The following is a 27,436-nucleotide window of genomic DNA, read 5'->3' as shown; positions in this document are numbered from 1 at the left end:
GGACAGGTAACTGGATCCGGTGATAGGAGACCAAATGTTGGTCTGTTTAATAACTATTGTCACTCTACATGATACTTATGAAATCAGGGACTCGTCCCATCTACTGTTGAGCTGAAGTTAAGTGGACACTGTTCAAGTAGTACACAGATCATAGGTGGAGCACTACTTCCTTGAATACATATGTTCACTCCTGGCAGGGAATAATCTTTATCAGATGAGATTATCCATGTTATATCTAACTATGGCAGAATACCCTATTTATTCTATTATTTGTTCGTGTATTTTTCTCATGGGCTTTAGGGCTACATCTGGAAGATACCGCGGGGTAGATCTCGGAATTGAGGGGGACGGAATTCTTCAGGATGTCTGTGCGTGCTGAACATCTGGTGTGGATCCTAGATCCAGTACTTCAGTGTGTTCTAGGGCTGGTCAGAGGTCGGTTAGAAGTATATACTTGTGTTTTATCCTATATATTGATGCATTTGTTACTTTCCAACAAATTTTACAAGTAGTTCTTGCTAATATTATGCAAGCAGCAGAAACTATAAGTCTGGTCAATGGTTTCCGAGAAGGGGCATATGGAAGAAAAGCATCACCAGCAACGTTTCTCAAAAATCAGCGGGAAAGCGTCGTTTCGGTTTGAATAATAACTAAACATGTGATTCTTGGTTCAAGACAAGAAAAAGAAAAGAAAAGAAAGAAAGAAATCATCCGAGGTTTTCAGCCCAGCCACCTCAAAAAACCTGCCAGCTGAATACTACCACGAATGCACGCTGACGTGGTCGCCTTGCAGTATTCCGGAGGGGTTAAGAGTTGAGAATAGCAGGGCAGCCACCCTCCGCCGATCCATTTCTTTGCAATTCTCCATGAAGATATAGATCTACCAAAAAGTTGGCCTCATGTCCGTGCCTACGGTGAAACGGGCCTTTGGCTCAATTCCGAAACAAAGAACCCTTCAGTCCGTTCGAGGGTTATTACAAATTCAGATTCTCACCCATTTACTGCGGATCGCCATCTCGATCGCCTTTCTCCCGCTGGACAACGCTATCCTTTTCGCCACTTGCCTGATTGGCCATTTCTCTGTATTCCTGTCTCAGTCAGGTCCTGTCCATCGCAGACAGACCGCACGACGAGATGTACAGTTTTATCCGAAAACCATTTTTATTACCGGCATAGACACCCTGCACGGCTTGGCCCTAGCACGATGTTTCTACTACAAGGGCCATCGGGTGGTGGGTGCCGACATCACAGATCTCCCGCTCGCATCGGGCGAAGGCATGTCGAAAACTCTGGCGACTTTCTACCGCATCCCAAGGTCGCACTATGTCTCTCGTCTGCTCGACATCATCCAGAGGGAGAAAGTGGATGTCTGGATCCCTTGTTCCTCGCGGGCGAGTGTCTTGGAAGACGCGATGGCCAAGCAAGCAATTGAAAGTCGAACCTCGTGTAAATGTATTCATCTAGACACAGAATTGGCGAATCAATTCAGCGAAACAGAGCCCTTCGTTCAGTATCTAGTCGAAAAGGAGCTGCCGGTGGTGGAAAACCACCAAGTACTGTCGCGTGACTCGGTGCACAAAATTTTGCATCGGTCGCCGAGCAAGGCCTACCATATGCGCCGACCAGGTACCGGCACGGGCGACAATAAAGTTGTCAGTTTGCCGAAGAGGACTCTAAGCTTGACTTATGCTGAAGTCAGCGAGATCCAGATCTCAAAGGATCGGCCCTGGGTATTGCAGCAACAAGCTCGTCTGGGGGAGTTCTTCGCCGAATTGCTACTTGTTTGTGGGCAGGTTAAAGCGATTAAAATCCGCCCTGCCGACAACCAACCTTGGGGCCATTCCCGCCTAGATGAAGGGCTCGCAATAGCGATTCACCGGCTTGTGGGCCGATTCGCATTGAAAGGCGGCCACCGGATGACAGGCCATCTATGCCTGCGGGTAATGGTTGACGAAGAGTTTGAGGCAAACAATGTGCGGTATGCAACTCATATCGCTGGCTGCACTCAAGGCGCCAGTGCGGTCGAGCATCTCCTACAAAACCCATCCTCCTCGTTAATCAATGGGTATTTGGCCGTACTTTCATCACAGCCCAATGACACATCTGCGGACTTGGAGAGATCGCGGATACAGGCTAGAGCAAGCATGCTGGCGACCCCGCCTCGCCAATTCAGTTTCTATGAGACGCTTAAGCGGAGCGATGTTCGGAGAATCCTCCCGTCATTCTACACTGTTGCCCAACAATTCGACAATATCATCACCCAAGCCAGCGATCTCTTATTATTTTGGAAGGACCCTCGATTCTCGGTCCTCGATCCACTGCCATGGTGGTGGAATGCGCACGTCTACCAACCATTGAAAGAACTGGAATTATTGCTGAGCAGGAAGTATAGCAAGAGATATTAGGAGTACCTACTGTCGCCTTTGTTCATTCTCTCGTCCCTTTTCTCCTACCCCCTCTCTTTTTATGATTTGCATTGTCTATGTTTCCTTTGGTTGGACATTTTGTTTAGGTTAATGAGCACAAGGAACGTGAAAGGTATTATAGAGCATCGGGTGGCGTCTTCTGGCCATTATTGCACATTGGCAGACGAGCTCTCTAACGATTTGATGTTATGTTACGAAATTGAAATGTATTTGATGGATTTGGCAGAAACAGCTGGATTATCAGTACGCGATTCAGCAATTGCCATGAAGATCCTTCAAAACATGGAAGCCATGTGGCTTCCCGGTGTTTCCAACAATAGGGCTGCTGTCTGTATCCTGATCAGACTGTATGAATATTGGCGATATATGTACATTGGCGATCCCAAATGGTCATTACCCCACCTCATTGGGCAGTTCTGGGCTGATTATACTGCTGCCTTAGATGCGGAGGATTTTTTTCAGTGGCTCATTCTGGCATTGCTTTGCACTGCCACGCCAGAATGAAAGGTGATACTCCCCTTCGGCCATCCATAACAGCTGACTGTTGAATGTAGCCTGCACGCTACGTAGCATATTCTAGTCAGAATACATTTCATAGAGAATGGTTGTTATGTGACTGAAAGAGAATGTTGGGTTGGCCGAAATTATACCGTCAGTGGTGCCCAACCGAGGGTTTGGATGGTTCCATGACGTATTGGAATTGACACATCGAGGCCCACAGCCCAGCCTAAATAGTATTCAATGTTCATAACAATGTCATTCTTCAGGGCTGATTGGGTTCAATAGCGTTCATAAATTCCTGGAGCCTTTTTATGCACATGCGCTTCTATTTCAGATTTCAGTAGCCGCTATGCCAAAGAGGGTTAAGGTCGCTTTTACCATACAGCCGCGTCCGTACAGTACAGTATACAGTATACGGGCATATCAATACCCTTCCAGATTGTTTCTTTGCTTCGATCTTACATCTCTCTCATTCTACTCTCTTCACAATAATTTCTACACTTTTTTCCCCTTTGATTCTTCCGAATTTTGGGACATCCGTTGGAAAGCCACTTTCCACGTCGGCTGTGTTGTCCAAGCCTCCGAAGTCTCCATCCGTGAATTTTAGCGTCCGCGCGGCATCGATCGGGTTGCCCCGTTGATTGCCCTCGCCGTCGTTTTTACAACCTTCGGATAAACAATTGCATTCCACCACCTTCTGACGCTGTTAACGATCTGATCTCTCTCTCTTCCTCTTTTTTTTTATAAAAAAAAAAAAAAAAAGGAAACCCACCGCCCCTTTTATTCCAATCACCATCTGTCAACTCTTACTTTACGATATACTATCAGTCACGAAGTACCTCCTGTCTTTATCTTCGTCAGCGATTTCTCAGCCCGCTTCCTCAAGGAAGCCCTCTTCTTCGTCAGGCATCCTTCGTATCCCCTCCCCTCTTATTCTGTGATCATGAAACTAGCACGGCCTTCGATCAATCCCGGACGCACGAAAAACATCCTTCATGGTGTTCAGGGTTTCATTATCTTTCTAGCATGGGCTTGCACCATTGCCGTGTTCACCAAGGGTGGTGGTATTGATGGCCGATCAGCGTGGTACTGGGCTCTGGTATGCTCACCTCAGCCGTTCGGCGCAAGCTGATCCCGAATCATGCTAATGACCTCTTGTGTAGTGTTGGTTCAGCATTCCCGGCCTAATCTATCTCGTCGCAGTGCCAATGTGGCCGCGCGCACGACGTTTCGGAAATGTATATGCCTTTGCAACCGTCGACTGTCTGTTTGCTCTGCTATGGTTTACGGCGTGGGTCTGTGTCGCCAGCTATGTAGCGCAAGGAAAATCAGAGGGCAAGAGCGATAGCGACAAGGACAAGGACAAGGACAAGAATAACAACAAGACTGGCTGCGATAACTGGAAGTACGGCAGCGCTAGCAAATGCAAGATCAGCACGGCCACCTGCATTATGGGAGTTGTCGTCTTGTGCGTACCAAATTTCCAAACTTCAAAGTGTCTACCCCACTGCTAACCTAAGAAACCTACAGTTTGCTGTTTGTTGTGACCGCATTTATGTCCTTCCGCAATGTGATGCATTTCCGCCGGACCGGAACCCTGCCCGATGCTGTCTCCGACCCTACATTCGCCGCGCAGAGCAAGGCCGCTTTCTCATCGAATCCGGCCCACGACTTCGACGAAGAGGATGATTTCCGGTCTGGCCGAGCCGGCGGAATGGGCTCTTCCATCCATAACAACCAGGATGAGGACTACGCTCTCCTGCACCAGAGCGAGGTCGATGAGTTCGGAAACCCGAACGGGCGCTCCGCCATGCATGGCGCCTACGATCCCACCGCTTCCAACGCCGGAGGAAGCGTCCTTCATGACTACAACACCACCACCAGCTACGGCGGTGCGCATGGGCAACACTACGCCCCGCCCTCGGAATGGGGCTCCAGTGTTAGCGGCTACGGACGTTGATACACTCTTCTCTCTAGAAAACTCTCACTCTTGTACCTCAAATAACCATGGAGCGGTGTTACGGCGCAATTTCCGTGCTGTCTTGTCTTTGATTCTGGAGGTGTTTTGATACAGATGTTCTACATGCGACGGATTCCTTGTCCGGGCGATGATTGTATGCTGTGATTGGAAATTAAGACCCGGGCAGGCCGCATGTTCACTGATGATTTTGACGATATTCTGTTTTGTTATAAAGTTCTCAGCCACTTGGAAGATAGCATATTTGAATTCTATTTTAGTACTTCTCCGTTACAAACTGAACAATATCCCCAGTCCTCAAATTTTATAAAAAAGAAAAACTTTTTCTATTTTCTTGTTTCACCTCAACGGCTACACAGTGCCTGGAATAACATACGCAGCCAATGAGCATTAGCAGAAAGGGGGACAGATGGAATGTGCCGGCAGATTCCTGACCGCCTTCCCTTCTAGCGCTGCTGTTCTGGACAGCTTGCGGTCTTCAGGTACTCATGCCATCCAGATTACTTCGACCATTCCATACATTCTAAACTACAGTTCATATCTGGTCTAATCCTACAGACCCGCCTTTAGATAAAACCCGACAACCAGCATCAACACCAGGTAACTCGCCCTCCCAATCCCCCTCAACCAACCCAACTAACGCCCAAACAGACCAAAAACACCGCTGTGACCACCATCCAAGACATACAGTACAAACCAACCAACAATACAATAAACCAGAGGATAAAACATCTCCCCTAAGCCTAGCTCATCAACACTCAAAACACGACAGCAAAATGGCCGACAGCATCGACATATACAACCAATACCCAATAACCCTAGACCCAACTTCCAAAGCCATCAACCTCAGCACCCAAGCCACAACCCCAGCCTCCGCATCAGCAGTTAGCAACGAGCTAAACGAATTAAACGCCCTCCACCGTGCCCTCCTCTCCGTCGACCCCCCAAACATCCCCCCACCCCCGCTCCCCATCAACCCCAAGCGCAGCGCCCAGATCACCAAGCTCCGCGACAGCGCCAATGCCGCCTATCGCAAGGACGACCACGCCGAGGCCGTCCGGCTATACACCTACGCCATCGACATGGGGATCTCCCGCCCGGGCTGGGAACCCGTCACCCTCGCGCGCGAGGAACTAGCCGGGTTATACGCCAACCGGGCGCAAGCGTACATGGCGCAGCAGGCATGGGCGGACGGACTTGTGGACGCTAAGTGTAGTGTTGAGAGCAAGCCGGTAGGGAATGTGAAGGCGTGGTGGCGGGCGGGTAAGTGTCTGGCTGAGATGGGACGGTGGGAAGAGGCACAGGTTGCGATCGATAAGGGGTTAGAGTTTGAGCCGAGGAGCGGGGAGGGCGCGAAGGAGCTGGTTGCGCTTTTAGAGGAGGTCAATGAGGGGATTAAGAGGTCGAGCTCGGCTTAGATCTTATCTTTGGGGAAACTAGGAAAGGAAGTGGGAATGAAATGACATTTGACCGGGGGGGGGGGCTGTCAACACTCGAGCGTCGTACAGGAAAGCGGGTACGGACATGCTTGCTGGGCTGCTGGGCTGATGTGCTTGGGGCTCGGGCTGGGGCTGTATTATCATGTCATGCATGTTTTGAATTCTCTAAGTGTCTTTGCCTTTACCTTTGCATGGATTGATACTAGTTCGGGCGTTTGGTATGGAATCATTTGGCTTTTTATTGCTATGCTACCTATATATGGATTTAGATATGCAGTTGGTATACAGGGTATTGACCGAAGTGAGCTTAATTAAAATAAAAGCAGAACATGCTACGACAGACACGATGTCCACTTAATGTACATATATATATAGGAAGCACCAAAAACTAAAATCGAAAAAAGGTTATTCCGATGCGGGGAATCGAACCCCGAGCTGCTGTGTGAGAGACAGCGATGTTAGCCATTACACCACATCGGATACTTGTTGTAAACATGTGGGTTATATATGATTATAAGAATAAAGAAACAACTAGAGCCCCAAGTTCTAAGAATTATCTACCACTTTGAATAAGAGGTTGTTGTCATCTTATGTACAACCTGGAGCACATAAAAATTTTAATGAATATCAGTTGGTTGAAGCTAGATTAGTACCTCTTTTTCTTTTGCTTGGGTTGTTTCTCTCGGCAGTGTTCTCGTTGTATTTTACTGATTGCTCAGGGATAGGATAGTTATAGATATATATACGGTTAATGTCTTGCCAGTATTATGTACTTTGCACATATCACCGTCCACATTACCGATTCGCAAATAAAGAAATTTAATTTTTGTAGCCATTTGCTCCATCTAAGTAGCATTTATAGACTTTCCTGTAGTGACTGGGATCCCTGAACGTCCAAAAACTCCAGTCACAACAATCAACTATTCACCAGTCGCATTAGTATGAGCAAATTGGCCTGATGGAATGAATGAACACCTTGGTGCCAGGGAGGCAGGGACTGGAGTGAATAGTTAACATTGGTATTCCCGAACTAAAAGTATTAGAATAGTCCCTTTATGTATTTGGCATACTGATCCCAAGCCATAGCCAAGATGTCCAGACGGCCCAGTAAAACGCTGTGACCAGGAAAGAACAGAATAGTCATTTGACAATTCCCCTGGAGGATAAAAACATAGGTTGGATAGGTCATCGATGGCGAGGAGCAACAAGGACGAAGTTGTGGGTCTTGCGGGGGAAGAACAACTAAGACAGTCAGGTATGGATGGGTGCTTATATCGGAGGGGCGCTCCGGCCGAAGGCAAATTGTTGAACTGAGTTGGAGGAGGGTTTGCGCTGTCGCGTCCGAGGGTGTCGCTATGGGATTGTATGTCCATATGCTGAACATGGGCAGAGGATGGCCGCTATTCGGAAAACCAGTCGGTATGGGGAAGAAGAAGGGGGAGTTAGTATGCCCATATTTTAAACCAAGGCTTCTATTTACCAAGAAGACTTCACAGTCCCTTTCATATTTCATAAGTACATATCATGTCCCGTGATGGGGGGACGTCTATATCCAGGGTATAAATATTTAAACGCGCTCGATGGGCCCACCTGTGGTCCATCGGCATTCAACTAAAAGCCAGCAATTGCGTCAAGCTTATAACATAGCAAGACAGGGTTTCGAGCTAGTGGCCAATTCGACACCGATTTCCTCACGGGCTGGCTGAAAAGAGTTCGACTAAGGAAAAAAAAAAGGAACAAGTCCGGGATCGCAGATCGGCCATTATTGCCGTTCGACGGCGTCCATGCCGGAAGACCTCCTCTCCAGGGCGCGAGGAAAATCCACGCTGCTTGTTCGCACGTGGTCGTATCGCCCGTGGGACAAGTCCAGCGACCGCATGCTTACCGCTCGCACTGATTCCGGTCGAGACTCTTGGCCGGTTTTGGACAAGGTCAATAGGGAGATACCGATGAAGTTGAGGAGGAATCCGCACATCATCGAGGTAATACTGGTCCAGTTGCTGGTGTTCAGACCTTGGTAGAAGATGATAGAGGCGGTTAGAGTGCATGTAGTAAAACCGACATAGTACATCGCATTTACTCTGAATGGCTGGCTGTAAGCATATGTTCGGGGTTGGACAAGTGTAGGCACTTACAGTGACGCAGGGAATTCACCCATTGCTTTGTTTAGGTAGTTCATCTGGGTTAGGGTGGTGACCACTAGGACTAGGGCGAACACGTAAGTGGACGCATGCGTGAATTGGTTGTCCCCGGCAATGGTGAGCTTGACGGCGATTCCGAATGCCTTGACGGACATGACGGACACGGATCCCACTGTGGAGCAAATCGAGAGATAGACCAATGGATTTGTCCGGCCCTGTCTCGGGGCGACTTTGTAAATCATGTAACTAGCAAAGATTCCGACACAGACACAGTAGATAAGGAAGGCTATAAAGAAAACCGTTAGTATGTTTATATCCAAGGGATGTGTGCTATAAGTAGCTCACCTGGTTGAATTGCTAGGTGTAGGATTTCATCAATGGTCTGTATGTCCTTATCGCCCGGCGCATGGAGCACCAGCAACACCGATCCCAAAAGACAGATGGCGGATCCGAGTTTGCCAAGGACTTGAATGTCCTCCTTAAGGAAATACGCACCCATCAAAGCACTAGGACGGGTTAGCGTGGACATGCGGCTTGGGACCATCTGGCTCACCTAATAAGTACACTGAGCGCCCCTAGCGGCGTGACCAGCACTGCTGGAGCGAATGCGTAGGCGGCAGTGTTCATCAGTTCTCCGGATATCACTGTGACCGTCAGTTTCTGGCACTGTGTTGCTCGAACTGATAGCCATACGTATGATCATTCCACACCACCACAGGGGGCTCCGTAGGTATTCAAATCCATCTCCGGTGAAACCATATTTCTCCGCCGCTTGAACAAGACCCTAGGGTGATTGTGTTAGGCTTTCGGTTTCGGCGATCGAGGACGGAAACCCGTGCGTAATGCGGCGTACCTTTTTGGTGATGACATAGCTCGAGCCTAGCAATCGCGAGGATCAGCGTCAGCAAATCATTCAAGCGGTGTTAACAATGTGACCAGTAGAGCTCGAAAGCACGTACCAATGGCTACCGACGCCAGCACAGCCAGTGAGAGGCCAATAAACCTGTCCGAGCAAGATCTCGGTTAGCGAAAAGGACAGGTCGTGTGAGCAGTACAGTGCGGCACATAACGTACTTATCATGTTCTCCCATGATCACCAGAATTATCCGACATCGGATTCGGGGAGAAGAAATTGCAGTGGATTGCTAGGAGATGCGTAAGGCAGTAAAGATATGAAGTACGGGGTTGCGCCATGTCAGCGGAGACGAGTTTGTTTCAATTAATCGGCCCGGGCCCCATGCCGAATCACAGCCTCAATATAGGTCAACGCTAGACTCGAAAGGATCGACATCTCATCACCATGGCTTTTTTTTTTTATTTTTTTTTATTAAATATTAGGTAGCACTCCCCTGCAGGAACCCTCATCTTTATGTCAGTAAGATTCGAAGTGAATTTGCATGAATTTATCAACTTGGTTGTAAGTTGTGGCTTGCTGATTGGCTAACCCCTGGAAAAACGCTTTCCGATGATTCGTTGTTCGTGACCCTGCCAACCTTATCGATAAGCTTAGTCTTCCGACTATTACTAAGTTTAGTATAGGAACTAGTTACTTCTCCAGTTATTAGCTGGATCAATATAAGATGAATATAAAATAGACAAACGGGAGAACAATCGCATTATATTTATATTTATGACAATAGAACAATAAAACTTAATGAAACCGAAAACCCAAAAGGCACACAAACCCGTGAACTAACTCCCTTCTACCACGCTGTCTGTTTGGATGACGGTATGATCCATACACCACCCCTAACCCTAACTTCTACTTCTACTCTTGAGTATACAGTAAATCTACGCCCGATGCTTCCTACTCGCCCCCACAAAGCTCACACCCTCCTTAATATCCACCGCAATCTTCGCATCATCTGCAACCTGCCTCTCCATCAACGGCACCACCTCCCCCACCAACTCCCTCGGTAAACAGACCACCCCATTCAGATCCGCAACCAGATAATCTCCAGGCTGCACCACCACCTCTCTCCCCGCCGCCTCGTCCCAAACCGACACGACCACATTTACCCCACCAACCTTAACACTCCCATACGGCGGCGCAGTCCCTACATCTTTCGCAAACACCTACCCCATACCAGTTAGCCAAGCCCCAACAGGGATACCCCAGTTGGAAAACGAAAAGAGAGGAGAGAAAAGATAAAACAACGAACAGGAAACCCCAACCCCCTCTGCTCCCGCAAATCCCTGAACCTCCCGTCAACAACAACACCCACCGCGCCCCTCTTCTGCGCTCTCGTCGACATCAACCCCCCGTAAACGGCGTCGGAGGTACTCCGTGGCGAGGACACGAAGATCACCGTGCCTTCGGGTATGGAGTCGATCTATATCATAGCATGACATATCATCTCGTGGTCAATCTCCCTTGTGCACTAACTATACTATACCATAAACCTGGCAAGGAAAGAAGGGTAGGGATGTAATGTAATAGAGATGAGGAATAGTACATACATAATGGCTCTCCACCTTCGGCGCGTGATCATCTAACGGGACGTATTTGACCGTGTATGCTGGACCGATGATCTTGGTGGTTCCCTTTTGACGTTTCGGGGACCATATTGTTAGGTTGGGGAGGAAGCCGCCGGTTTTGGAGGAGAGTTTGAGGAGGGCGTCGCTTATGTCGCATCTTGTTTTCTCTCTTAGTGGGGGTTTGTAGGAGGTGGAGGGGGGGGGGAAGATGGGTGCTTACGTTGAGTAGGGTTGAAGTGATTGCACTGTGAGGTCGGCCATTTTTATGGTTTTCGGCGACGAGTTGGGGAGTGCTATAAGAGAGTAGCAAAGTTTGGATTAATTATATAGGCCATGATGGTGGACTTGGTGGCTCTTAAGTCTTGACGAGATGTTGACTTGAGGTTATTCGGAAGCTCGTCATTTCGGATGGATGTAGGCGGTTTACCTGGTCGTTCTCCGAGAGGGAAAGAAAGATTATCAGGCGATCAATGCATAGCTTGATCCACAGTATAAATTGCCTCTCTATAGAGGGTGGAAATGAAGTTGAACCTCTAGATATTGTTGCGCGGGGATCGGCCGCGGAAAGTGCCCAGGGTGGGTTTTATTTTGATATGGTATCATGGTCTATAGAGTATAGTATAGTATGCAGTCTCAGATATAATCAAACTAGGGGAAATAAAAGAAAACACAATTAACCTCTCCAACTAATTAAGCCCCTCAATCTCATTCTTTAACCATCACAATCAATCTACACCAATTAACCCCCCAAAATGCCCGACCCAACCCCCCAAACCCTAAACATCATTCCCGCCTCCGCCTCAGCCCTAGCAAAGGCAATCCTCGCCTCACACGGCGTCCCCGAAGACCGCGCCACTCTAATCGCCTCAGCCCTCATCCTCGCCGACCTGCGCGGCGTGGACACCCACGGCATCAACCGACTCCCCGGATACATCGCGCGCCTACAAGCAGGGGTTGTCGACCCCGCCCCGGAGCTAACCTTCACCCCCAAAACCCCCACCATGGCTCTTTTGGATGCTAAAAACACCTTCGGCTTCGTAGCCGGCAATCTCGCAATCGACAAATGCATCGAGATGGCCCAGACATACGGAATGGGGATGGTGGCGGTTCGAAACAGCAACCACTACGGCATGGGAGCGACGTACGTACTCCGGGCGATCCAGCAGGGCCTTGCCTGTTTTGCGTACACGAATGCAAGCCGGGCAATGCCGCCGTGGGGCGGGGCGGAGGCGTTGCTGGGGACGTCGCCATTCGCAGTAGGCGTGCCGGGTGGGAAGAAGGGGGATTTCGTGCTGGATATGTCGCCTTGTGTGGCGGCGAGGGGGAAGATGAGGAAGGCTGCGAGACGAGAGGAGTCGATCCCCGAGGCGTATGCGCTTGATGCGCAGGGGCGGCCGACGACGGATCCTGTGGCGGCGTTGGATGGGGGTGTGGTTTTGCCGATTGGGGGGCCGAAGGGGAGTGGGTTGGCGATGATGATGGATATATTTGCCGGGGTGATGAGCGGGTCGGCGTTTGCGGGGGGCGTGAATGACCAGTATACCGAGATGAGTCGGCCGCAGGGTGTTGGGCATTGGTTTTTGGTGTTTCGGCCGGATGTGTTTCTGGATGGTGGGGTGGAGGAGCTTAAGGAGAGAATGGATACGTTATTGACGACTGTGAGGGGCGTTAAGAAGGCTGAGGGGTTTGAGAGAATCTATATTAGTGGGGAGATGGAGGCTGAAATTGAGGCGAAGAGGAGGAAGGAGGGCATTCCGTTTACAAAAGCCGAAGTTGATACGCTGCATTATTTGGCAATGCAGTCGGGAGTACAGCTTAAGATGCAGGAAGCGACTAATACTCTTTGATTTATGTAGTTTGTGGTTGAACTAGAATGTTCCCTTTAATGTGGTATTGATATATATCAATAGAGGTTCCTTGAGAAGGTGCTTGACAAGTTGCATAAAGAGTTCCAGGACCTAACAATTGACGCTGAAATGTTGACTCATGGCAAGCAAAAAAGATATGACCGCGAAGGTAGCACTGGATACGTTACTTGAAGATTGTTCATGAAGATATGAGCACGACAGACCCCCTAATTTCCAACCTTGGTAAGCCTCCTCTCAAATCTCAACTTTTTTTTTGGGTGATGTCGAGTCTATCAAATATATTCACTCTACGCCTTTAACATGCACAACGGCCCTACTCTGATGGTGTGGGTTTGGGGTTCTTCGTTTCACTCTGTATAAGTCCTTACCTCTAGAGATCTGACAACTATGACCATAGGGTGCGGAGAACAGGGTTTCCCGTCAGCTCATCTGAATTATACTGCGGGTTGAGATGGGAAACAATCACATAAGAGGGATTCAATAGGTGAGTACACGGTTTAACTTGTAGCTAGCACCCGTTGACATATATGTGGATTTGGTCTGTGGTCTGTGGTGAAGTGGATGATGTCTGGGATGTCACTCTTGATTCATGGAGGGAGTTTCGGTTTCTTGGAACTCATGGAACATACTCATGAACCTATTATCGTAATTACAGGTGGAATGAATGATTCCTATTGTTTTACAAAACACTTCTTCTACCCTTGCCTACGCCTGGCATGGTCAATGTACTGGGAGTCATGTACTCAACACGTAGATAGCGTACTTTATAGAAATATCCTGTCCCTTGCCAGCTATGGCCTCTATGGCGAACACTATACCATTGCTTTGGTGCACTTGGCCCACTGGCTAGACTTTACTTTCACGGTAAGCGACACTGTTAAATAAGCAGGGGCGGCGCTTGACTAGAAGCCTACTGCAAAGGAAGCAGAACTGGGTTACTGCTAACATATTTGGGGCTGCTGTGCACTTCTGCGATGTTCTTGGTAGTACATCGGCCCCCTAATTCTGCCTGGCTTAACAAGAGCTGGCCGTGGCCATTAAACGCAGAAGCTTCTCAAACAGCGAGTGTTGTTTCGTCCACGTTCCGGAGTGCCATGAGATAGTTCAGTTATATCAAGTGTATATAGCATTGGGATATCATATACTAACAAGCGTCACCGTAAAAACAAGATAGAGACCAGAACAATTTGAAGGCTGATTATTCCAGACCCTAACCTCAACTAACGCCGACATCCCCCGTAGTAGTCCGTACTTGACAATGATCGATTTCCTTGCTAGTCGCAGCCCCCCTGGACCGCCGCCAAGCTAACATATCATACATCTCATAATTCGGTGGCCCCGAAACCCCAGCCTTCACCTCACCCTCCAACTCCGAAGCCACTTCCCTAGACTCAGACAAGCTCTTCGCCACGGACCCCGCATCGAGCTCATATACCGCAGCTTCAGTAGAGTAACCCAGCCGCTGAAGCCTCTCCAAGACAGCCATAAGACTCTGATAACAAGCCAGCAAGCGAACCCTCTTATCTTGCGCCCGTCCGCGATCCCGACATATCCAGCGCAGCTGCCTCCCCAGACTTAGTTTCCCATTGCGAGCCTCCACCTCTACGCGAGTCGGCTCGATCAGAACCGCCACGTCGCGCGCCGCACCCGCAATGTCTTGGATGGTCGAGTCGATCCACGCGCGCTCGTCATCACCTAGGATGTGATCGTGGAGCTGGCGCAGACGCTCGACTTCGCGCAGTTGGGTCCGGATGTGGTCTGTGGTTTTGAGGAGCTCGGATGTTTGTTCACTTACGGATGTGGGCTGTCGTCGAGATGTCGGGCTTGGGCTGGGTATGGGGTCATTGTTTGATATTTGAACGTGCGGTTGCGGTTCCTTATTGTAACGGGAATGTGATAGTGAGTAGCGAGTGTGGCCCTCGATGAGGCCCATTGTTTTTGCTTTTTAACTTGCTGCTGCTGCTGCTGCTAGGATCGCCTGAGGTGAGAAACTGGGTCTCGGGGGGAAATCCTTCCCCGCCCGAGCTTTGGAAAGGTTTGTATTCCAATCCAAGCTATAAATTAGTGCAGCACTAGTGGGCACTCTCCCAGGGCGATTATTGGGCGTGTTGTCTCACGGACCCGCGACAATCCCTGCAGGGTCTCGGATATCAAACCTGGTAAGTAATTCGTACGATAGAGACAGTGTGCTCGACTGAACATCACTAATGTAACCAACCCAATGAGGGACTTTATAGAGTTCAATATATCTATCTCACCGTCGTGAAAAGCACTGGAAGCAGATACAGGCACTAAACTAATCGATTGCTAATAAAATATTCCCCATTGATTTCAACCAGGAACAACAGTCTCCTCCACCAGCACCCTCGGCGCGAATAATCGCTGCCCCTGTTCATCCGAGACCTTCACTACAGCCGGCAACACAGCAACCTTATCAATCAGATTGGCATTCCAGCAAAAATCGAACGAACATGGCTGGGCAAATAGCCAAACGCCCAGGTCTGCAGCTGCTCTGGTGACGCTCATCAGATGGTCAAGCCGGCTAGTCTCCGAAAAGTCCGGATCACTGTATGGCGCGAAGGCCTGGACGAAACTAGCCGCTAGTGTCCTCACGGCGGATGGTTCAGCGGTCACGGAGTCGGCGAAATACCCTTCCTTGTATAAACGGCTGGTTAACATGCGCCAGGCGAATAGGGCCCTGGAATCTTCTGTTGCGTTATAGTTAGTTAACTTTTTTTGGATTGTCCATGGAAGCGGAGATGAGGCTTGGGAGGACTATACCATAACCAAGAACGGCATTTTGCCCAGATCGCGAAGCTGAAGCATAGGGTATGGGAAGCAGGGACTCGGTCGCGCTTCCTGATTGAATGGCTTCTAGCAACGACCGAACCAAAACGTGCGTCAGCGCGGCCCTCCGAACTCTCCGCTTAGAAAGCAACTGGACCAGGGGCGCGGGAAGGAACGGGGATTCGTAGGTCGTGATGCGAGCGAGGGCATCCTGCGTCGGCGGTCCCGTTGGAGAAGAAGCCGGGAAGTAATAATTGTCCACGTGCAGACTGGCCAGATCGAAAAGGGTTTGTATTCGTGCGCAGACGACGCTATCGTCGGCCGGCTCTGGGACGTACGACGACAGGTTAAGGAGCTGAGACAATGAAGTGGCTGAAGGTCCTGGCGATTCCCTTTCTTGCGAGGCGACCAAGGGATGGCTGGATTTATCGCTGAGGTTTCCCTGGTGGTTTGGCTTATCGGGTGTGAGCGATGGTTTTGCAGTCCGCGCGTCCTGGTTTTTGCGGAAGCGGATGTAAAGAAAGGAGACTAGGACGGCTATAATGGCGGTTCCTACTATTGAGCCTACGACAGCACCTGCAAGAGCTCTATTGCTGACACCTGAGCTGGCATGGCTTGTTTGTGGAGCGGAAGTTCCCGTTCTGTTAGGCCCCGTAGTGCTTGTTGTGCTGGCACTAGTACTATTGCTGGCGCTCGAGAATGTGCTTGGCTGTGCACTTGAGGTACTCGAGGAGGCCACGGGGGTCGAGGAGGGTGTTGAACCGGGGAGCGATGTGGGTGGGGATCCAGTGAGAGTAGCGGAGTCTGGCTGAGAGGCTTGTGGTGGACTAGAAGCAGAAAGGGTAGGGGTGGAAGATATAATCGACGAGGTAGAGGTTGAGGCCGCTGCCCCAGACACGTCCGCCATCTCACCTGGAAGCGCGATGCACACGAACTTCGAGCGCCAACGGGGGCAATTACTTGTATTTAAGTGACTCGCAGTTATTTCCCCTTTAGGTTGTGGGAAGCTGCGCCGCAGTGAGCATCCAATTTGGCTAGTCATTGGACCGAACCAATTGACCCCTGCACTAACTACGATCCTGGTCTAGATGGTGTCGTTGGAGTGGGGAAAGAGAAAAAGCAATCTCAAAACCCAGAGCTCCTTAAAAGCAACACGGGGATTTGGCACCGTAACTCACCCTCATATCCAGTAGACCGCACGCTTTATGATTTGCCTTGTCGATGAGTGATAAAGAGGTAGTAACCACCCGCACCCAGGTCATTGCAGAGGCCTGGGATGGATGGAACCCTGATGTTGTGGTTGGGATCGATTTCGGGATGACCTATACGGGTAGGCGCGCGTTCCAGCATGCTATAAGGAGACATCGAAGACTGACCGTATAAGGCGTTGCATATTCCTGTGCGCCGGAGTGGCTGCCCCCGAAAACTATCCAGCGTTGGCCAGGAAAGCTGCCCGGTGAACTGGCAAACAAAGTGCCTACCTGTCTAGAATATTGCACACAGACGCAGACCATACGAAACTGGGGGTTCAGCTGCGATTCGAATGACCACACATCGGAGATCAGAGAGTTCTTCAAGTTGCACCTGGCACCTCAGTATCAGGACTTAGGGGGGCCTAGTCGGCAGGAGGCGCAAGGCTGGTTTCAAGACTATGTGCAATGTGTTTATCAGCATGTGGTTTCTCATTTTAGCAGCACGATGCCGCAGTTTGCCTCACGGAAAGTTGAGTTTCTTTTCAGTGTGCCGACGACGTGGAAAGACATAAGAATGGTCGAAGAAACCCGTACGCTCCTAGAGCGCGCAATCAATGAGAAGACGCCGAACCACCGCGCTTTTATCGGACTCACAGAGGCAGAGGCAGCAGCAGTATATGCTGGTAAAGAACATTACCAGGTTGGTTGATGGATACAACCTTTAGACCTTCTCGATTAACAAGTTACGTATATTGATATAGGCCGATGATACGATTCTTATTTGCGATTCAGGTGGAGGGACTACAGTGTGCAAAACCGAAACCCCGACTTCTGCTATCCCGTTCTAACCTCCAGGATAGGATGTCAATACTCTCAGGCTGATCTCTTCAAGGGGAGAGCCAACCAGGCTCGAGCAACTGGGCCACGTTGAAGGTACAGACAGTGTCTAAAGAGGGAGGACAATTCAGGGAACCAAAAGACCTACGCTGATTAAATGCAGGACAACCTATTGGCTCCGTATTTATTGACAGAAGAATGCACCAGCTAATCTGCAAGAATCTGGAGAAAGTCCGAAACCATTTGCGCCTATCACCGAGCGATGCGGCATGGCGAATGACATCAGATCGTTTTCAGCGACTTAAATGTGCCTTCGGTACAGAGGCAACGTTGTCTCCATGGTTAAAGCTTGATGTACCATCATTATTGGCCGAATCAGACCTTCCAGAGGCCGATATTTACAACGGCCAGATGCGTATTGCATGGTAAGCGGGGTGCTTCGAATATTATCAGGTATATTGAAGGTTAATAAAATGACAGGGAATATGTCAAGGAGTGTTTTGACTTGAAGATAGCTGAAATATGCAGACTTCTGGATGATCAGATATCCCAAATGCATGCTCGATACCCCAAGGAACAAATAGTAGGTTTTTTTTTCTTGTCAACCTCCGGCAAAGAACGGGCAGCTAACAGTCTACGTGCCCACAGGCATACCTTATCCTTTCCGGGGGATTTGGGAGCTCCTCATACGTGAAGAAATGCCTCGTAGAGAAATATACCAACCCAGATACCAAAAAGTATCCAAATATTCAACGCATGCAGATCCTTCTTGCAGACGAGCCGTAGGTGGAGCTTGCTTCTTCCCTTTTAACTATTTACTCTACTATATTGACTGAGCTTTCTTTCTGCACAGGCAGCTCGTAGTGGTTCATGGTTTAGTCCTGGACCGGATCCAACAGATCAAACACGGAGTAATCACGTTTGGAACACGATGCTCTCCCGCAAGCTACGGTATTATATGTGACCAGATATATGACCCGGCAAAGCATATCGGAGAGCCCGTCCGGCGTGACTCCCGAGACAATAAGATATATGCAATGGACCAAGTGGACTGGCTTGTAATTCAGGTAAGCACTTTGCATCAAATAATACACCTGGAAATTCTACGCCCTTGTATACTTATTAAGCGAAGGGTCGTCCGATCCCACATACAGGGTTTACAAAAGAGTTTCAATTTAAGGCAGACCCTGGCCAAGAGAGCGAGCTTCGGCAAGTGCGTGTTGTTATGTCAATCCTTCCACCTAACAGGCTTCCTAGAAGTATGAGCCAAGGGGGTCTTCAGGTAGTTTGTAGCCTTGATATAGAGACTGGTGATGTTGACAAAAAGCTCAAAAATGGTCACTGGTATAGTCTCAAGCCTGCCTTCTGGCGGACTGTATTTGACGTGAAAGTGGTTGTTGGGCCCGCTGATTTATCGTTTCAGTTATGGTCTAAGGATAGGAGGATCCGAGGAAGCAAGCACGAACCGATTACGGTGAAATGGATGCCCGCGAAAGCGTTGGATGAGGAGAAAGCCACATATTGATGTGATAATTACGATGTTAGATGCCGATTCCACAGTTCACGTTGTTCCTTACACTGTATGCATAGCTTATGTAGGGTATTTGTCGATGGGTTTGGAGCGCATATGTTTGCCGCTAAGCCTTTAGTCTATGCCGTTTCCCCATAAAATTGCTAGAAGGTCGTCGGAATCCCTAATGAGTGAACGCAGTCATCAGCTGTCATGGTAAATCAATTCAAAGCGCTATTCATACTGTCCGCATATCATCCCACTATAAATAAACCGAGGCTCCAAAGCACTACCCTTACCTAGGTAATAAACCGAAACATAGGACTATTATCCGCCAAATCTGTAACATCAACCGCAACCCCAGCCTCCGGCTTCCCAAACTTCCGATCCCGATAGTTATTGATCGCGCGAAGAAGCAGACTATTTCCTAACGCAATAATACCTGTGGCAATCGCAAGCCCCATACAAATGAAATGGCCCTTTTTGAACTGAGGTCCTTCCGTCGACGGATAGAAAAATGAGCCCGGCAATACTGCCCAGGTTGCCGAGAGCCATGTAATAGCCCATTCCGATGGCGCGTTTGGTTTCGTTACCGAAGTTGTTAGCGGCCCAAGCGTGGGACGGCGGGTAAGTGGCGTAGACGCAGGCGACAGCGATGCAGACGCAGGCGTACTTGCCCTTCAATTGGTGCTCAGGAAGGGTAGCGAGGAGGGCGTAGGCAATTGTGGCTACGATCATGAGGCCTGTGATGTGGGTACCTCTTTCTCGGAAGTGGTCGGAGGAGTAGGAGGTTACAAGCATGAGGATGAAGGCAGCAGCGTAGGGCGGGACGGTCATGAGGTTTGCTGTGGCAGGTTTGGAGTAGCCGAGGTCTGGAAACAGTGTTAGGCTGTGTTTAGGTTGATGAAAGAAGGATACCTGTGGACCGACATACTGCTGATGATGGTTGGTAAGAAGCCTGAGATGGATGACAGCAAGGCAGCGGTCGGGAGATACACGGCTGCTTGCACGTACAATCTCCAGTCGGTGAAGACCCAGAAGACGTGTCTGGATTTTGCCTGCCTTATCAAATGGCTCGTTCTTATAACGGGCTTCGGCGATCTGTTGGTCTTGGCCGCAGAAGCGTGAATTGCCCATAGGACGATCTGGGAGCCAATACAAGCAGAATAGGCCGAGACAGAAGCAGGGAAGGGCTTCGATTAGAAAAAGCCATTTCCAATTCGGTACGGAACCGTCAATATGGCCAATACCGAAGGCAATCAGGCCACCGAACGCACTGAAAATCGGTCAGTCTTTGTGTATACAAGAGACGCCGGTTTTCAAGCTTACCCTGCCACGGCTGTAGGCTTAAGGAACTAGAATATGCGTATGCCCATTTCCGTCCGGTGATATTAGAGCGAAAGATAGTATATAATATTAGTGCCAAAAAGGCCCTCGAATACTCCAATGAAAACTCGGCAGACCAGTGCGCCCGCCAAGTTGTACGCCGTGCATTGGAGCATGCTGATCATCGCCCACCCGCAGACCCCAAAGGCTACCCACTGTATCTTGTGAGTCTAAACCTGATTGATGATGTTCACAGAGGTGACAAACCTTGGAAGGTGAAAAGATCCGATACCCGATGCAACCGGGTACTTGAAACAGTACAAGACCGACATAGAAGATCATGACAACTAATTGCCATTGGGTTGAGGACAGCATTCCATCGCCAGGACCGATGCCATGATGGTAAGTAGCGTAGCCGTTACTGTACCCATAAAGCTTCGCATTCTGCGATATCCATGATCAGCAAGACGTAACGAAAGATAAAAAGAAGCGAGTCGTACAGCAATATTTCCCCGATCGAGATACTCGAAAAAGTATAGGGCCGAGATCGTCGGAAGGATGATATAGTCGAGCTTTCGTAGATAGCGATTCTGCGCGGTGTTCCATTCCGGATCATCGGAAAAGGGAGCTTCTTTTTCACCCTGCATGTCTCGAACCTCGGTAGTAAAAGATCCTACCTGCGCGACATCGGTATCGTTGCCCATGATGGATATACTCCGTAGATAAGAGAACTGGGTGAGGCTACGGGTATGGCGAATTCGGGATGGGAGATAGATAAGCTGGTGGAAGTAACATTTCTCGGGAACCCAGAGGCAGCGCAGTCATCTTAATATATGCAGTCCATGAGCAATGGCAGGGGTTGATAACCCTCGACTGGGATGTGAGGTAGTGCCATTGAGAGTCCATATGATCGACAGTCGTCGTCTCGTCCATTCCAGTTCCAGACATCCACAGTCCTCTGCGGATATTTCCCCGGCGATCCCCCAGATAACTTGCTGTGGGGATTCTGGAGAGAGAGGTTCAGGGTGGACAAAGGAACAAAGCTTGCGGGGCTGTAGGAATCTTTTCTTTTTTCTTTTCTTTTTTCTTTTCTTTTTTCTTTTCTTTTTTCTTTTCCCCAGATGAGTGAAAGCGAAGCTTTTTCTCCCGGGCATCTTCCCGGAGAGTCACCGGGAGACTTGCCGGGATCTGAATCCTCAGGCAGGGATCTGGACTACCACCCATCGAATCATTATCAAGAGCTGCTCTATAATTTATATTATGTTCGCAAAGAAATCAGTGACTCCCAACAGTCTTCAACTTCGGCAAAGTCAAGATCAATGAGCACAAATTCGTCGGAACAACTTGATTTTTAATTCAACCATTCAGAACCAGAGAGTCCGATACAATGGGCTCCATCGATGTTGACACCGTTCTACCTCCAGGTGCTTGGGATAGCCACATTCACATTGTGGACGAGGATCAGTTTCCCTTACACCCCCTGCATCCCTATCGCCCTAAGAAAGCTCCATTGTCTAGTCTTCAAGCTTTCCATCGCAGCTTAGGTATTGAGCATGCATGCTTGATTGCATTCTCCGTCTATCATACAGACCACAGCTCTATCCTTGATGCGCTCTCGCGCCTTGGGAAAGGTCGTGCAGTAGGCTGTATCGACCAGAGTGTCATATCCGATGAGGAGCTGCAACGGCTACACGAAGCGGGCATGCGTGGCATCCGTCTTAACATGCGCACCAGGGGTGATCCGGTGAACAAGGCTGCCGTGATAGCAGCTGCCGACCGTGTGCGGCATCTTGGGTGGATGATCCAGGTGTATATTGCCTTGGAACAGATCATCAAGTTCGTACCACTGGTGCCGCGGATCGGCCTACCAATTGTCATCGATCATATCGGGGCACCTGATGAGGCTCGCGGGCCCTGCAGGCTGCAGCCGGGGTATGCCGAGCTCATCGATCTGCTCCGCACGGGGCAGGTGTGGACCAAGTTGAGCGGCACTTATCGCTTTCCCAACCTTCCTGACCTCGACGAGTACGTCACCGACATATTGCGAACGGCCCCAGACCGTGTCATCTGGGCGAGTGACTGGCCGCACAGCGGGGGTGTGGAGGCAAGCCCGGGCGGAGATCGCACTCAGGTGCAGGAATACCGGAAGGTTGATGATGCGGCATTCATAGCTAGATGTAGGAAGTGGTGCCGAGATGTTGAAGGCGGAACCGGAGCAGGACTGGCGCGCAAGATCTGGGTAGAGAACCCACGAACGCTGTGACAGTGGGATGGCGACGAATGAGTAAACCACCGAGGTGATATCACACTTGTATACAGTGAGCTTTGGAGAGTTACTTGTTTCCGATCCTATAATACGTAAGGATTACAGTGTGGGAAGGAAACATTCTCCCGCGGAGTCAATAATCCCATATTGAGTTTCAGGAAAGCAGTCCAGTAGAGTAAAGCCGTCAAGATCTGGATTTCCACGAGTCACGTAGGTACCGTAACCTAGGTCGAGGTCTGGGTAGGGGAAAGCGGGGAGGTAGTTCCGGGTCTGTCCGGTGGGGGCACACGTCGGTTGGGCGTCTGAGAGAGCTGTTGCACCGGTCCTCAGGCTATTGGTGATTATGTGGAGGCTCCGCTGTACAATCGGGCACGTCGTAGTTCCCTGTCTTAGGGCCTGAAGGAATGTCTGGATTTTGACTTGGGCGTCGAAGTCGCCCTTCTTGATATCTTGCATCAGGACCGATGCCCCGGTGTAGATGCAATAGGACATCAGATAGGTAATCCGAGTGAACCCAAAGTTTCTCTCGAAGAGAAGCACGAGCTTCTCGATGCTATCTGAAGCCGCACGGCAAGCAGCATGGTGTCCAGGGATGGAATAAAATGGTCGATGTAGAAGAATGATGGTTGCATAATACAAGAGACTGTAGATCGGTCAGCCGTAGCAAGAATAACATAGCTTTCAAACTCACTTTTGCGTGAGGATATGAGGCGGGGGACATATTTGGGGTAGATGATCCGCGTCATATCTTAGATGTGCCGGCGACTGTTCCCTCCACTGGTCGAGTCTGCCTCGGATTCTATTCAACGCCTCGTCCATGTTGAGGATGCCGCGTCGGGAATATAACTGGAGGATGATGTCATTCAGGATGACAGCAAGTTTGCATACGTTTTGAAAACTCGAAACCAAATGGGATTTCATGGGGGGATATCCTCCCGGGGAAGCCTTGTCAGGACTGAGTTGATCACCATAGTACGGGACCCATAGGTCATTCTCTGCAGAATCATCCACTACAGATATGTTAGCCAGTGGCGTTTGTAAGAAGCCGTGCCCAGCACTTACACAGCTCGGGACACCGATCGAAGGGTAGTTCTTGCAGAATGGGCATGCGTCCAAGGAACAGGCTTATCGCCTTATCCCAGAAGTAGCAGCTCCAAAAAAGGCGTCGACGGATCTCCAAGTCTTCCGCTGTTAGGTGCCCAAGCGTTGCAATCTTGGTCGTATTGTGATGGAGCCCCAGGTCGCTGACCATGCGAAAGGCCATCCCGCTGTACAGCCAAGCCTGAGATATGGATCCCCATGCAAGTTCGCGAGCGCTGAGCTGAAGGAGACCTTGGGCCGTCGGAATGCTGCTGGGATTATGTATTTCGGTGCCCAGGAGCAGGCGTGCTCTGGAGATTAAGAGCTCGCTTGTCTGGCGATCATCAAAGCGCGCAGCGTGGGCACACATGACGATGAGTAGAAAGGGAGAATAACAGGGTCCACTGATTGCCATATCTCCTGCGACAGAGTAAGTCTCAGGTGAATAGAAAGGCTTATCTCATAGCTTACGCATGAATGCGGGGCGGTACACCCAGTTGAACATCGGCGCGATCCACGTCCAATGGGTCTGAAGGAGCTTTGATATCATATGCCGAGGGACGTCCGTTTGAATTGCCGCGTTCCCGAGGGCGAACTCTTCCCATGTCCTTGATTCGAGAGCCGTTGAAGTGAGCAAGGACCGAGCGTCCGACATTGACGAATATGAGTCATGGACATTTGTTGATTCTGCCGGTGGCGGCGCATGGACGGCAGATGTAGGGCCATAATAGCAAAGCTATTGAGACAGTCAAAGGATGTGCGGCCGCGTTTCATGAGATTCTAACCACGTACCTTTCCATTTTCATCGAGACTGAGGTCCGAAAGCAATACTTGATCGGACCCCGGCTCAGAATCGGGAGCCACCAGTGTTGATGAACTCGCTTCCGCGTGCGAAACATCATCGAAACCGGCATCGACCGAGGGAGTATTCGGGATCTGTCTCTCTATTGGGAATGGAGGTTGCACCAAATTTGCTCCTCTCGCCTCGTGCAACGCAGTGCGGAGCTCGGTGATCGTTTGCTCGGTCTCCTGCAATCTCTTGGCCATTGCAAGGATCTGCGACATGGGTGGGGCTTTTTCATAGCGACACTCCACGCCGTAGACCTCGCAGGTCTTACATCCAGGCTGGGTGCCATCGCATCGAGTCTACTTGGAGTGAGTGACGGAGAAATAGTCAGGGTGGAAAAGGGGATGAGATGGAAGACATGGGTTGAACTGACCTTTCTCACTCGGCAATTGGCACAAGTTAGGCCACGCTTCGAGCGATTCACCCTGTCGGGGCCATCGAGTCTCGAAGTGTTCTCATTGGATTGACGTGACTTTGGCATTCTCACGGGGGTACAATGGGGGTGGAATTGGGGTTATCTGATAAAGGGGAGGGAGAGAGGAAGAGTTGTCTGGGGGAGAAAGGAAGACGGAGGGACCAGGATTACAAAATTGTGCATTGACGGTCATTCCCATTCCTAGTAAGATTTACCTCAATTAACCTAGACTCGCATAAGAAACAAGCGGGGTATAATCTATTAAAGTCTTCTTTTCTCCAGGTCTTTCTTTATTCTGGTCCATTTCTTTAGCCAGAACCATTTACCGAGTCTTTTGCTACGGACCAATAAAATACCATTTGATTATTGGATGTCCATGCCAGGCAGTGGCTTGCTGACAAGAAAATAGTACATCTGGTCTAATATGAGATACTGCACATAGAGCGTTGGTATATATAAAGATCTATCAACCGAATATCATGCTCCTCCGTACCCACCTGAGACTGTAGCTACTATATCGTACATATGTTGCGTGAAATCTCCACTATCGATCACAAAAATCAATGATTTCCCCCCCTCCAAACCTATAAATCTAGACAATATAACACACCCATGCGGCAAAATAAGTGTTTCTCACCCTGAGAATTTTTCCAAGTGTCCACGTGGTAATAGTGGTTACTGCGGGTATTGCGGGTATTGCGGGTGGAAAGTCCGCGGAGGAAGGAAGAGGTAACGTGACAACCATGGTTCTCTTCCTTCTGGAATCCAAACACGCCTCTTGGAAATACCGGCCGACCAGTCGGATGGAATTCTACGCTTTTATCTGGTATCAACACTGCCTGTCCGAACTATATGAGTGTTGTTGGTGAATGGACTACCGATTAGGAAAAAGGAAGGTTGTTATTATGATTCTCACTAAGCGGCTATCGCATAGGACACTCAACTCGACCAATTCAGCTCAGCTCATCGAGAAAGTGAAGCTTGGTATATATTATCTCCTGTCACAAGAGCCATTCAGCCATTCATCTCACATCTTATACAAGTCATTAGGGGGAATATCTGGACCCCTAAACCCCCGACTACAACGGCAGCCCGTGTCTTTATTCAATCTACCGAATCTTCCGAAGTCCTTCGTGATCAACCTTTGGGTCAACGGTAGCTGTCTCAGCCCAGTCCACATTCCGGACTGACGCCTTCTGCCGGTAGGAGCGGTATTTCTGCAAGAACCGTCTAGACCCGAACAGAAACGCGATGGCGATCACTACAGCAGCCACACACCCAACCACAATACCGGCAATGGCACCACCGGAAAGGCCCGAACCTGAGCTCTTCGCATTCGTGGCATCCATGCCATTGGACGAGGAGCTAGACGAACCGGATGTAGCGGTAGCACCGGGGACAGCAGCGGTAGTTGTGGCAGCGGTGAACTCATCTGCCGTGACATTGAAACAAGGAACTTGAGTGGTGAATTTACTGGCAGCGACGTATCGGACATCGGCACAGGCATAGTACGTCTCGTTCTTGTCGGTTTCGAAGTCGGACGTGTATTTGATCTGGAAGGTGGCGTTTGAGCCTTCCTCCACGTCGATGGAGGGGTTGGGGACAGGGTAGCATTCGTGCCCAGGCTCTATATCCTTGATACTAGACCCATCAATGAAGGCCTCGAAGTCGTCGTTGGTGCTAGGATCTATGGAAGGATTAGCTTGGACGGACCAATTGTACACCAAGAATGGTTATCATACTGTTTTTGTGGGAGACCGCGATCTGAACGTTCCATGATTCGTCTTGGATGACAAGTGCGAGTTGGCCGTTGACTCGAAGCACGCACACCCATTAGCGATCATGATCAAAGATGAGGCTCAGAGATACTTACTAAGAGGGAAATCCGTCCTGTTTGAAACTCCAGCAGACGACCCGCATGGAGCTGTGTTGTCGTAGGCGGCACCCCAAGGACGATCTGGCGGCCACATGAAGGCAACAGGACCCATCTTTTTGGCTTCGTCTTCACCGTGAGCCCAGGCGCCGATGGCAGACGATAAGGCCACAAAGGGTACAAAGTTATTCTTCATGATCATGTTGGCAGCAAACCGATGATCCCCTGGAGGTTTTGGTCGAAGACTTGGATGGTTTGCAGCTCTTCAGGAAGAGGGCACGAACGCCTCGAATCCCAGTACTTATAAGCCTCTAGCACTCGACTAATTATCACCCACTTTGGAAAGTGTCGGAAATCCGACAAGCGATCCAACATGCATGTGTCATGATTCCATGCGTTCCACTCGCCAAGGGAAGAGTTCATTTGACGATAAAACCGACGCCGTTGGAATGCCCGTCGTTCTACACCTGA

The 27,436-nt window shown here is 49.7% G+C and overlaps 13 protein-coding genes and 1 non-coding gene across 14 annotated transcripts; 6 read left to right on the top strand and 8 right to left on the bottom strand.

Annotated features, from left to right (window-relative positions):
• Positions 1 to 899: 899 nt before the first annotated feature.
• Positions 900 to 2,405, top strand: BDW43DRAFT_297277 (uncharacterized protein; the record flags this gene model as incomplete). The annotated part of the gene is made up of 1 exon (XM_032044356.1): positions 900 to 2,405. One exon carries the CDS (start codon positions 900 to 902, stop codon positions 2,403 to 2,405), a length of 1,506 nt encoding a protein of 501 aa, XP_031904402.1.
• A 999-nt stretch (positions 2,406 to 3,404) lies between these two features.
• BDW43DRAFT_263667 (uncharacterized protein) lies at positions 3,405 to 5,295 on the top strand. The gene is made up of 3 exons (XM_032040578.1): positions 3,405 to 4,026; positions 4,091 to 4,395; positions 4,458 to 5,295. Exons 1-3 carry the CDS (start codon positions 3,871 to 3,873, stop codon positions 4,885 to 4,887), a joined length of 891 nt encoding a protein of 296 aa, XP_031904401.1. The 5' UTR covers positions 3,405 to 3,870; the 3' UTR covers positions 4,888 to 5,295.
• A 21-nt stretch (positions 5,296 to 5,316) lies between these two features.
• Positions 5,317 to 6,707, top strand: BDW43DRAFT_263665 (uncharacterized protein). Its single transcript, XM_032040577.1, has 2 exons — positions 5,317 to 5,505; positions 5,557 to 6,707. The coding sequence occupies exon 2, from the start codon at positions 5,682 to 5,684 to the stop codon at positions 6,321 to 6,323; it is 642 nt and encodes a 213-aa protein (XP_031904400.1). The 5' UTR covers positions 5,317 to 5,505; positions 5,557 to 5,681; the 3' UTR covers positions 6,324 to 6,707.
• A 45-nt stretch (positions 6,708 to 6,752) lies between these two features.
• BDW43DRAFT_t40 lies at positions 6,753 to 6,824 on the bottom strand. Its single transcript has one exon. It is a non-coding gene; the product is annotated as a tRNA-Glu (tRNA).
• Positions 6,825 to 7,796: 972 nt separating this feature from the next.
• On the bottom strand, positions 7,797 to 9,835 carry BDW43DRAFT_263661 (magnesium transporter). The gene is made up of 8 exons (XM_032040576.1): positions 9,560 to 9,835; positions 9,445 to 9,488; positions 9,339 to 9,364; positions 9,179 to 9,269; positions 9,039 to 9,129; positions 8,831 to 8,991; positions 8,480 to 8,771; positions 7,797 to 8,425 (listed from the first exon to the last, which is right to left on the bottom strand). Exons 1-8 carry the CDS (start codon positions 9,574 to 9,576, stop codon positions 8,107 to 8,109), a joined length of 1,041 nt encoding a protein of 346 aa, XP_031904399.1. The 5' UTR covers positions 9,577 to 9,835; the 3' UTR covers positions 7,797 to 8,106.
• A 441-nt stretch (positions 9,836 to 10,276) lies between these two features.
• BDW43DRAFT_307081 (RraA family protein) lies at positions 10,277 to 11,224 on the bottom strand (the record flags this gene model as incomplete). Its single annotated transcript, XM_032046173.1, has 4 exons — positions 10,277 to 10,561; positions 10,648 to 10,818; positions 10,946 to 11,120; positions 11,184 to 11,224. The coding sequence occupies 4 exons, from the start codon at positions 11,222 to 11,224 to the stop codon at positions 10,277 to 10,279; spliced, it is 672 nt and encodes a 223-aa protein (XP_031904398.1).
• A 491-nt stretch (positions 11,225 to 11,715) lies between these two features.
• Positions 11,716 to 12,810, top strand: BDW43DRAFT_321913 (Ldh family oxidoreductase; the record flags this gene model as incomplete). The annotated part of the gene is made up of 1 exon (XM_032049444.1): positions 11,716 to 12,810. One exon carries the CDS (start codon positions 11,716 to 11,718, stop codon positions 12,808 to 12,810), a length of 1,095 nt encoding a protein of 364 aa, XP_031904397.1.
• Positions 12,811 to 13,916: 1,106 nt separating this feature from the next.
• Positions 13,917 to 14,829, bottom strand: BDW43DRAFT_263656 (uncharacterized protein). Its single transcript, XM_032040575.1, has one exon. The coding sequence runs from the start codon at positions 14,762 to 14,764 to the stop codon at positions 14,048 to 14,050; it is 717 nt and encodes a 238-aa protein (XP_031904396.1). The 5' UTR covers positions 14,765 to 14,829; the 3' UTR covers positions 13,917 to 14,047.
• Positions 14,830 to 15,008: 179 nt separating this feature from the next.
• Positions 15,009 to 16,550, bottom strand: BDW43DRAFT_263655 (uncharacterized protein). Its single transcript, XM_032040574.1, has 2 exons — positions 15,613 to 16,550; positions 15,009 to 15,539 (listed from the first exon to the last, which is right to left on the bottom strand). Exons 1-2 carry the CDS (start codon positions 16,523 to 16,525, stop codon positions 15,163 to 15,165), a joined length of 1,290 nt encoding a protein of 429 aa, XP_031904395.1. The 5' UTR covers positions 16,526 to 16,550; the 3' UTR covers positions 15,009 to 15,162.
• Positions 16,551 to 16,749: 199 nt separating this feature from the next.
• BDW43DRAFT_179557 (Hsp70 family protein) lies at positions 16,750 to 19,376 on the top strand. Its single transcript, XM_032038852.1, has 9 exons — positions 16,750 to 16,948; positions 17,003 to 17,511; positions 17,573 to 17,617; positions 17,672 to 17,744; positions 17,812 to 18,073; positions 18,129 to 18,231; positions 18,297 to 18,430; positions 18,502 to 18,715; positions 18,781 to 19,376. Exons 1-9 carry the CDS (start codon positions 16,840 to 16,842, stop codon positions 19,171 to 19,173), a joined length of 1,842 nt encoding a protein of 613 aa, XP_031904394.1. The 5' UTR covers positions 16,750 to 16,839; the 3' UTR covers positions 19,174 to 19,376.
• Positions 19,377 to 19,457: 81 nt separating this feature from the next.
• Positions 19,458 to 21,188, bottom strand: BDW43DRAFT_297272 (major facilitator superfamily domain-containing protein; the record flags this gene model as incomplete). Its single annotated transcript, XM_032044355.1, has 8 exons — positions 19,458 to 19,654; positions 19,692 to 20,030; positions 20,093 to 20,158; positions 20,202 to 20,434; positions 20,488 to 20,513; positions 20,601 to 20,699; positions 20,752 to 20,928; positions 20,985 to 21,188. 8 exons carry the CDS (start codon positions 21,186 to 21,188, stop codon positions 19,458 to 19,460), a joined length of 1,341 nt encoding a protein of 446 aa, XP_031904393.1.
• Positions 21,189 to 21,529: 341 nt separating this feature from the next.
• Positions 21,530 to 22,798, top strand: BDW43DRAFT_179603 (uncharacterized protein). The gene has a single exon (XM_032038853.1). The coding sequence runs from the start codon at positions 21,872 to 21,874 to the stop codon at positions 22,745 to 22,747; it is 876 nt and encodes a 291-aa protein (XP_031904392.1). The 5' UTR covers positions 21,530 to 21,871; the 3' UTR covers positions 22,748 to 22,798.
• On the bottom strand, positions 22,799 to 25,289 carry BDW43DRAFT_179627 (Zn(II)2Cys6 transcription factor). The gene is made up of 6 exons (XM_032038854.1): positions 25,051 to 25,289; positions 24,623 to 24,976; positions 24,302 to 24,566; positions 23,813 to 24,250; positions 23,442 to 23,760; positions 22,799 to 23,393 (listed from the first exon to the last, which is right to left on the bottom strand). Exons 1-6 carry the CDS (start codon positions 25,156 to 25,158, stop codon positions 22,850 to 22,852), a joined length of 2,028 nt encoding a protein of 675 aa, XP_031904391.1. The 5' UTR covers positions 25,159 to 25,289; the 3' UTR covers positions 22,799 to 22,849.
• Positions 25,290 to 26,201: 912 nt separating this feature from the next.
• On the bottom strand, positions 26,202 to 27,167 carry BDW43DRAFT_307073 (uncharacterized protein; the record flags this gene model as incomplete). The annotated part of the gene is made up of 3 exons (XM_032046172.1): positions 26,202 to 26,779; positions 26,835 to 26,906; positions 26,966 to 27,167. 3 exons carry the CDS (start codon positions 27,165 to 27,167, stop codon positions 26,202 to 26,204), a joined length of 852 nt encoding a protein of 283 aa, XP_031904390.1.
• Between the last annotated feature and the right edge of the window lie 269 nt (positions 27,168 to 27,436).

This window comes from Aspergillus alliaceus, assembly GCF_009176365.1.
Source record: "Aspergillus alliaceus strain CBS 536.65 unplaced genomic scaffold BDW43scaffold_5, whole genome shotgun sequence".
Classification (NCBI taxonomy): domain Eukaryota; kingdom Fungi; phylum Ascomycota; class Eurotiomycetes; order Eurotiales; family Aspergillaceae; genus Aspergillus; species Aspergillus alliaceus.
This window is presented reverse-complemented; position numbering and strand designations above follow the sequence as displayed.

Coding starts and splice junctions, on each gene's coding strand:
- BDW43DRAFT_263656 (XM_032040575.1), bottom strand. CDS start 14,764: ATGGGCCTCATCGAGGGCCACACTCGCTACTCACTATCACATTCCCGT.
- BDW43DRAFT_179603 (XM_032038853.1), top strand. CDS start 21,872: ATGGGCTCCATCGATGTTGACACCGTTCTACCTCCAGGTGCTTGGGAT.
- BDW43DRAFT_179557 (XM_032038852.1), top strand. CDS start 16,840: ATGAGTGATAAAGAGGTAGTAACCACCCGCACCCAGGTCATTGCAGAG. Junction 16,949..17,002: donor TTTCGGGATGACCTATACGG/GTAGGCGCGCGT, acceptor TGACCGTATAAG/GCGTTGCATATTCCTGTGCG. Junction 17,745..17,811: donor GCAACTGGGCCACGTTGAAG/GTACAGACAGTG, acceptor GATTAAATGCAG/GACAACCTATTGGCTCCGTA.
- BDW43DRAFT_263667 (XM_032040578.1), top strand. CDS start 3,871: ATGAAACTAGCACGGCCTTCGATCAATCCCGGACGCACGAAAAACATC. Junction 4,027..4,090: donor CAGCGTGGTACTGGGCTCTG/GTATGCTCACCT, acceptor CCTCTTGTGTAG/TGTTGGTTCAGCATTCCCGG. Junction 4,396..4,457: donor ATTATGGGAGTTGTCGTCTT/GTGCGTACCAAA, acceptor AGAAACCTACAG/TTTGCTGTTTGTTGTGACCG.
- BDW43DRAFT_179627 (XM_032038854.1), bottom strand. CDS start 25,158: ATGCCAAAGTCACGTCAATCCAATGAGAACACTTCGAGACTCGATGGC. Junction 24,567..24,622: donor GTCTCGATGAAAATGGAAAG/GTACGTGGTTAG, acceptor CTGTCTCAATAG/CTTTGCTATTATGGCCCTAC. Junction 24,251..24,301: donor GTACCGCCCCGCATTCATGC/GTAAGCTATGAG, acceptor ACTCTGTCGCAG/GAGATATGGCAATCAGTGGA.
- BDW43DRAFT_263661 (XM_032040576.1), bottom strand. Junction 9,130..9,178: donor GTGGTGTGGAATGATCATAC/GTATGGCTATCA, acceptor TGACGGTCACAG/TGATATCCGGAGAACTGATG. Junction 8,426..8,479: donor GGTGAATTCCCTGCGTCACT/GTAAGTGCCTAC, acceptor CCAGCCATTCAG/AGTAAATGCGATGTACTATG.
- BDW43DRAFT_263665 (XM_032040577.1), top strand. CDS start 5,682: ATGGCCGACAGCATCGACATATACAACCAATACCCAATAACCCTAGAC.
- BDW43DRAFT_263655 (XM_032040574.1), bottom strand. CDS start 16,525: ATGGCGGACGTGTCTGGGGCAGCGGCCTCAACCTCTACCTCGTCGATT. Junction 15,540..15,612: donor AAATGCCGTTCTTGGTTATG/GTATAGTCCTCC, acceptor ATAACGCAACAG/AAGATTCCAGGGCCCTATTC.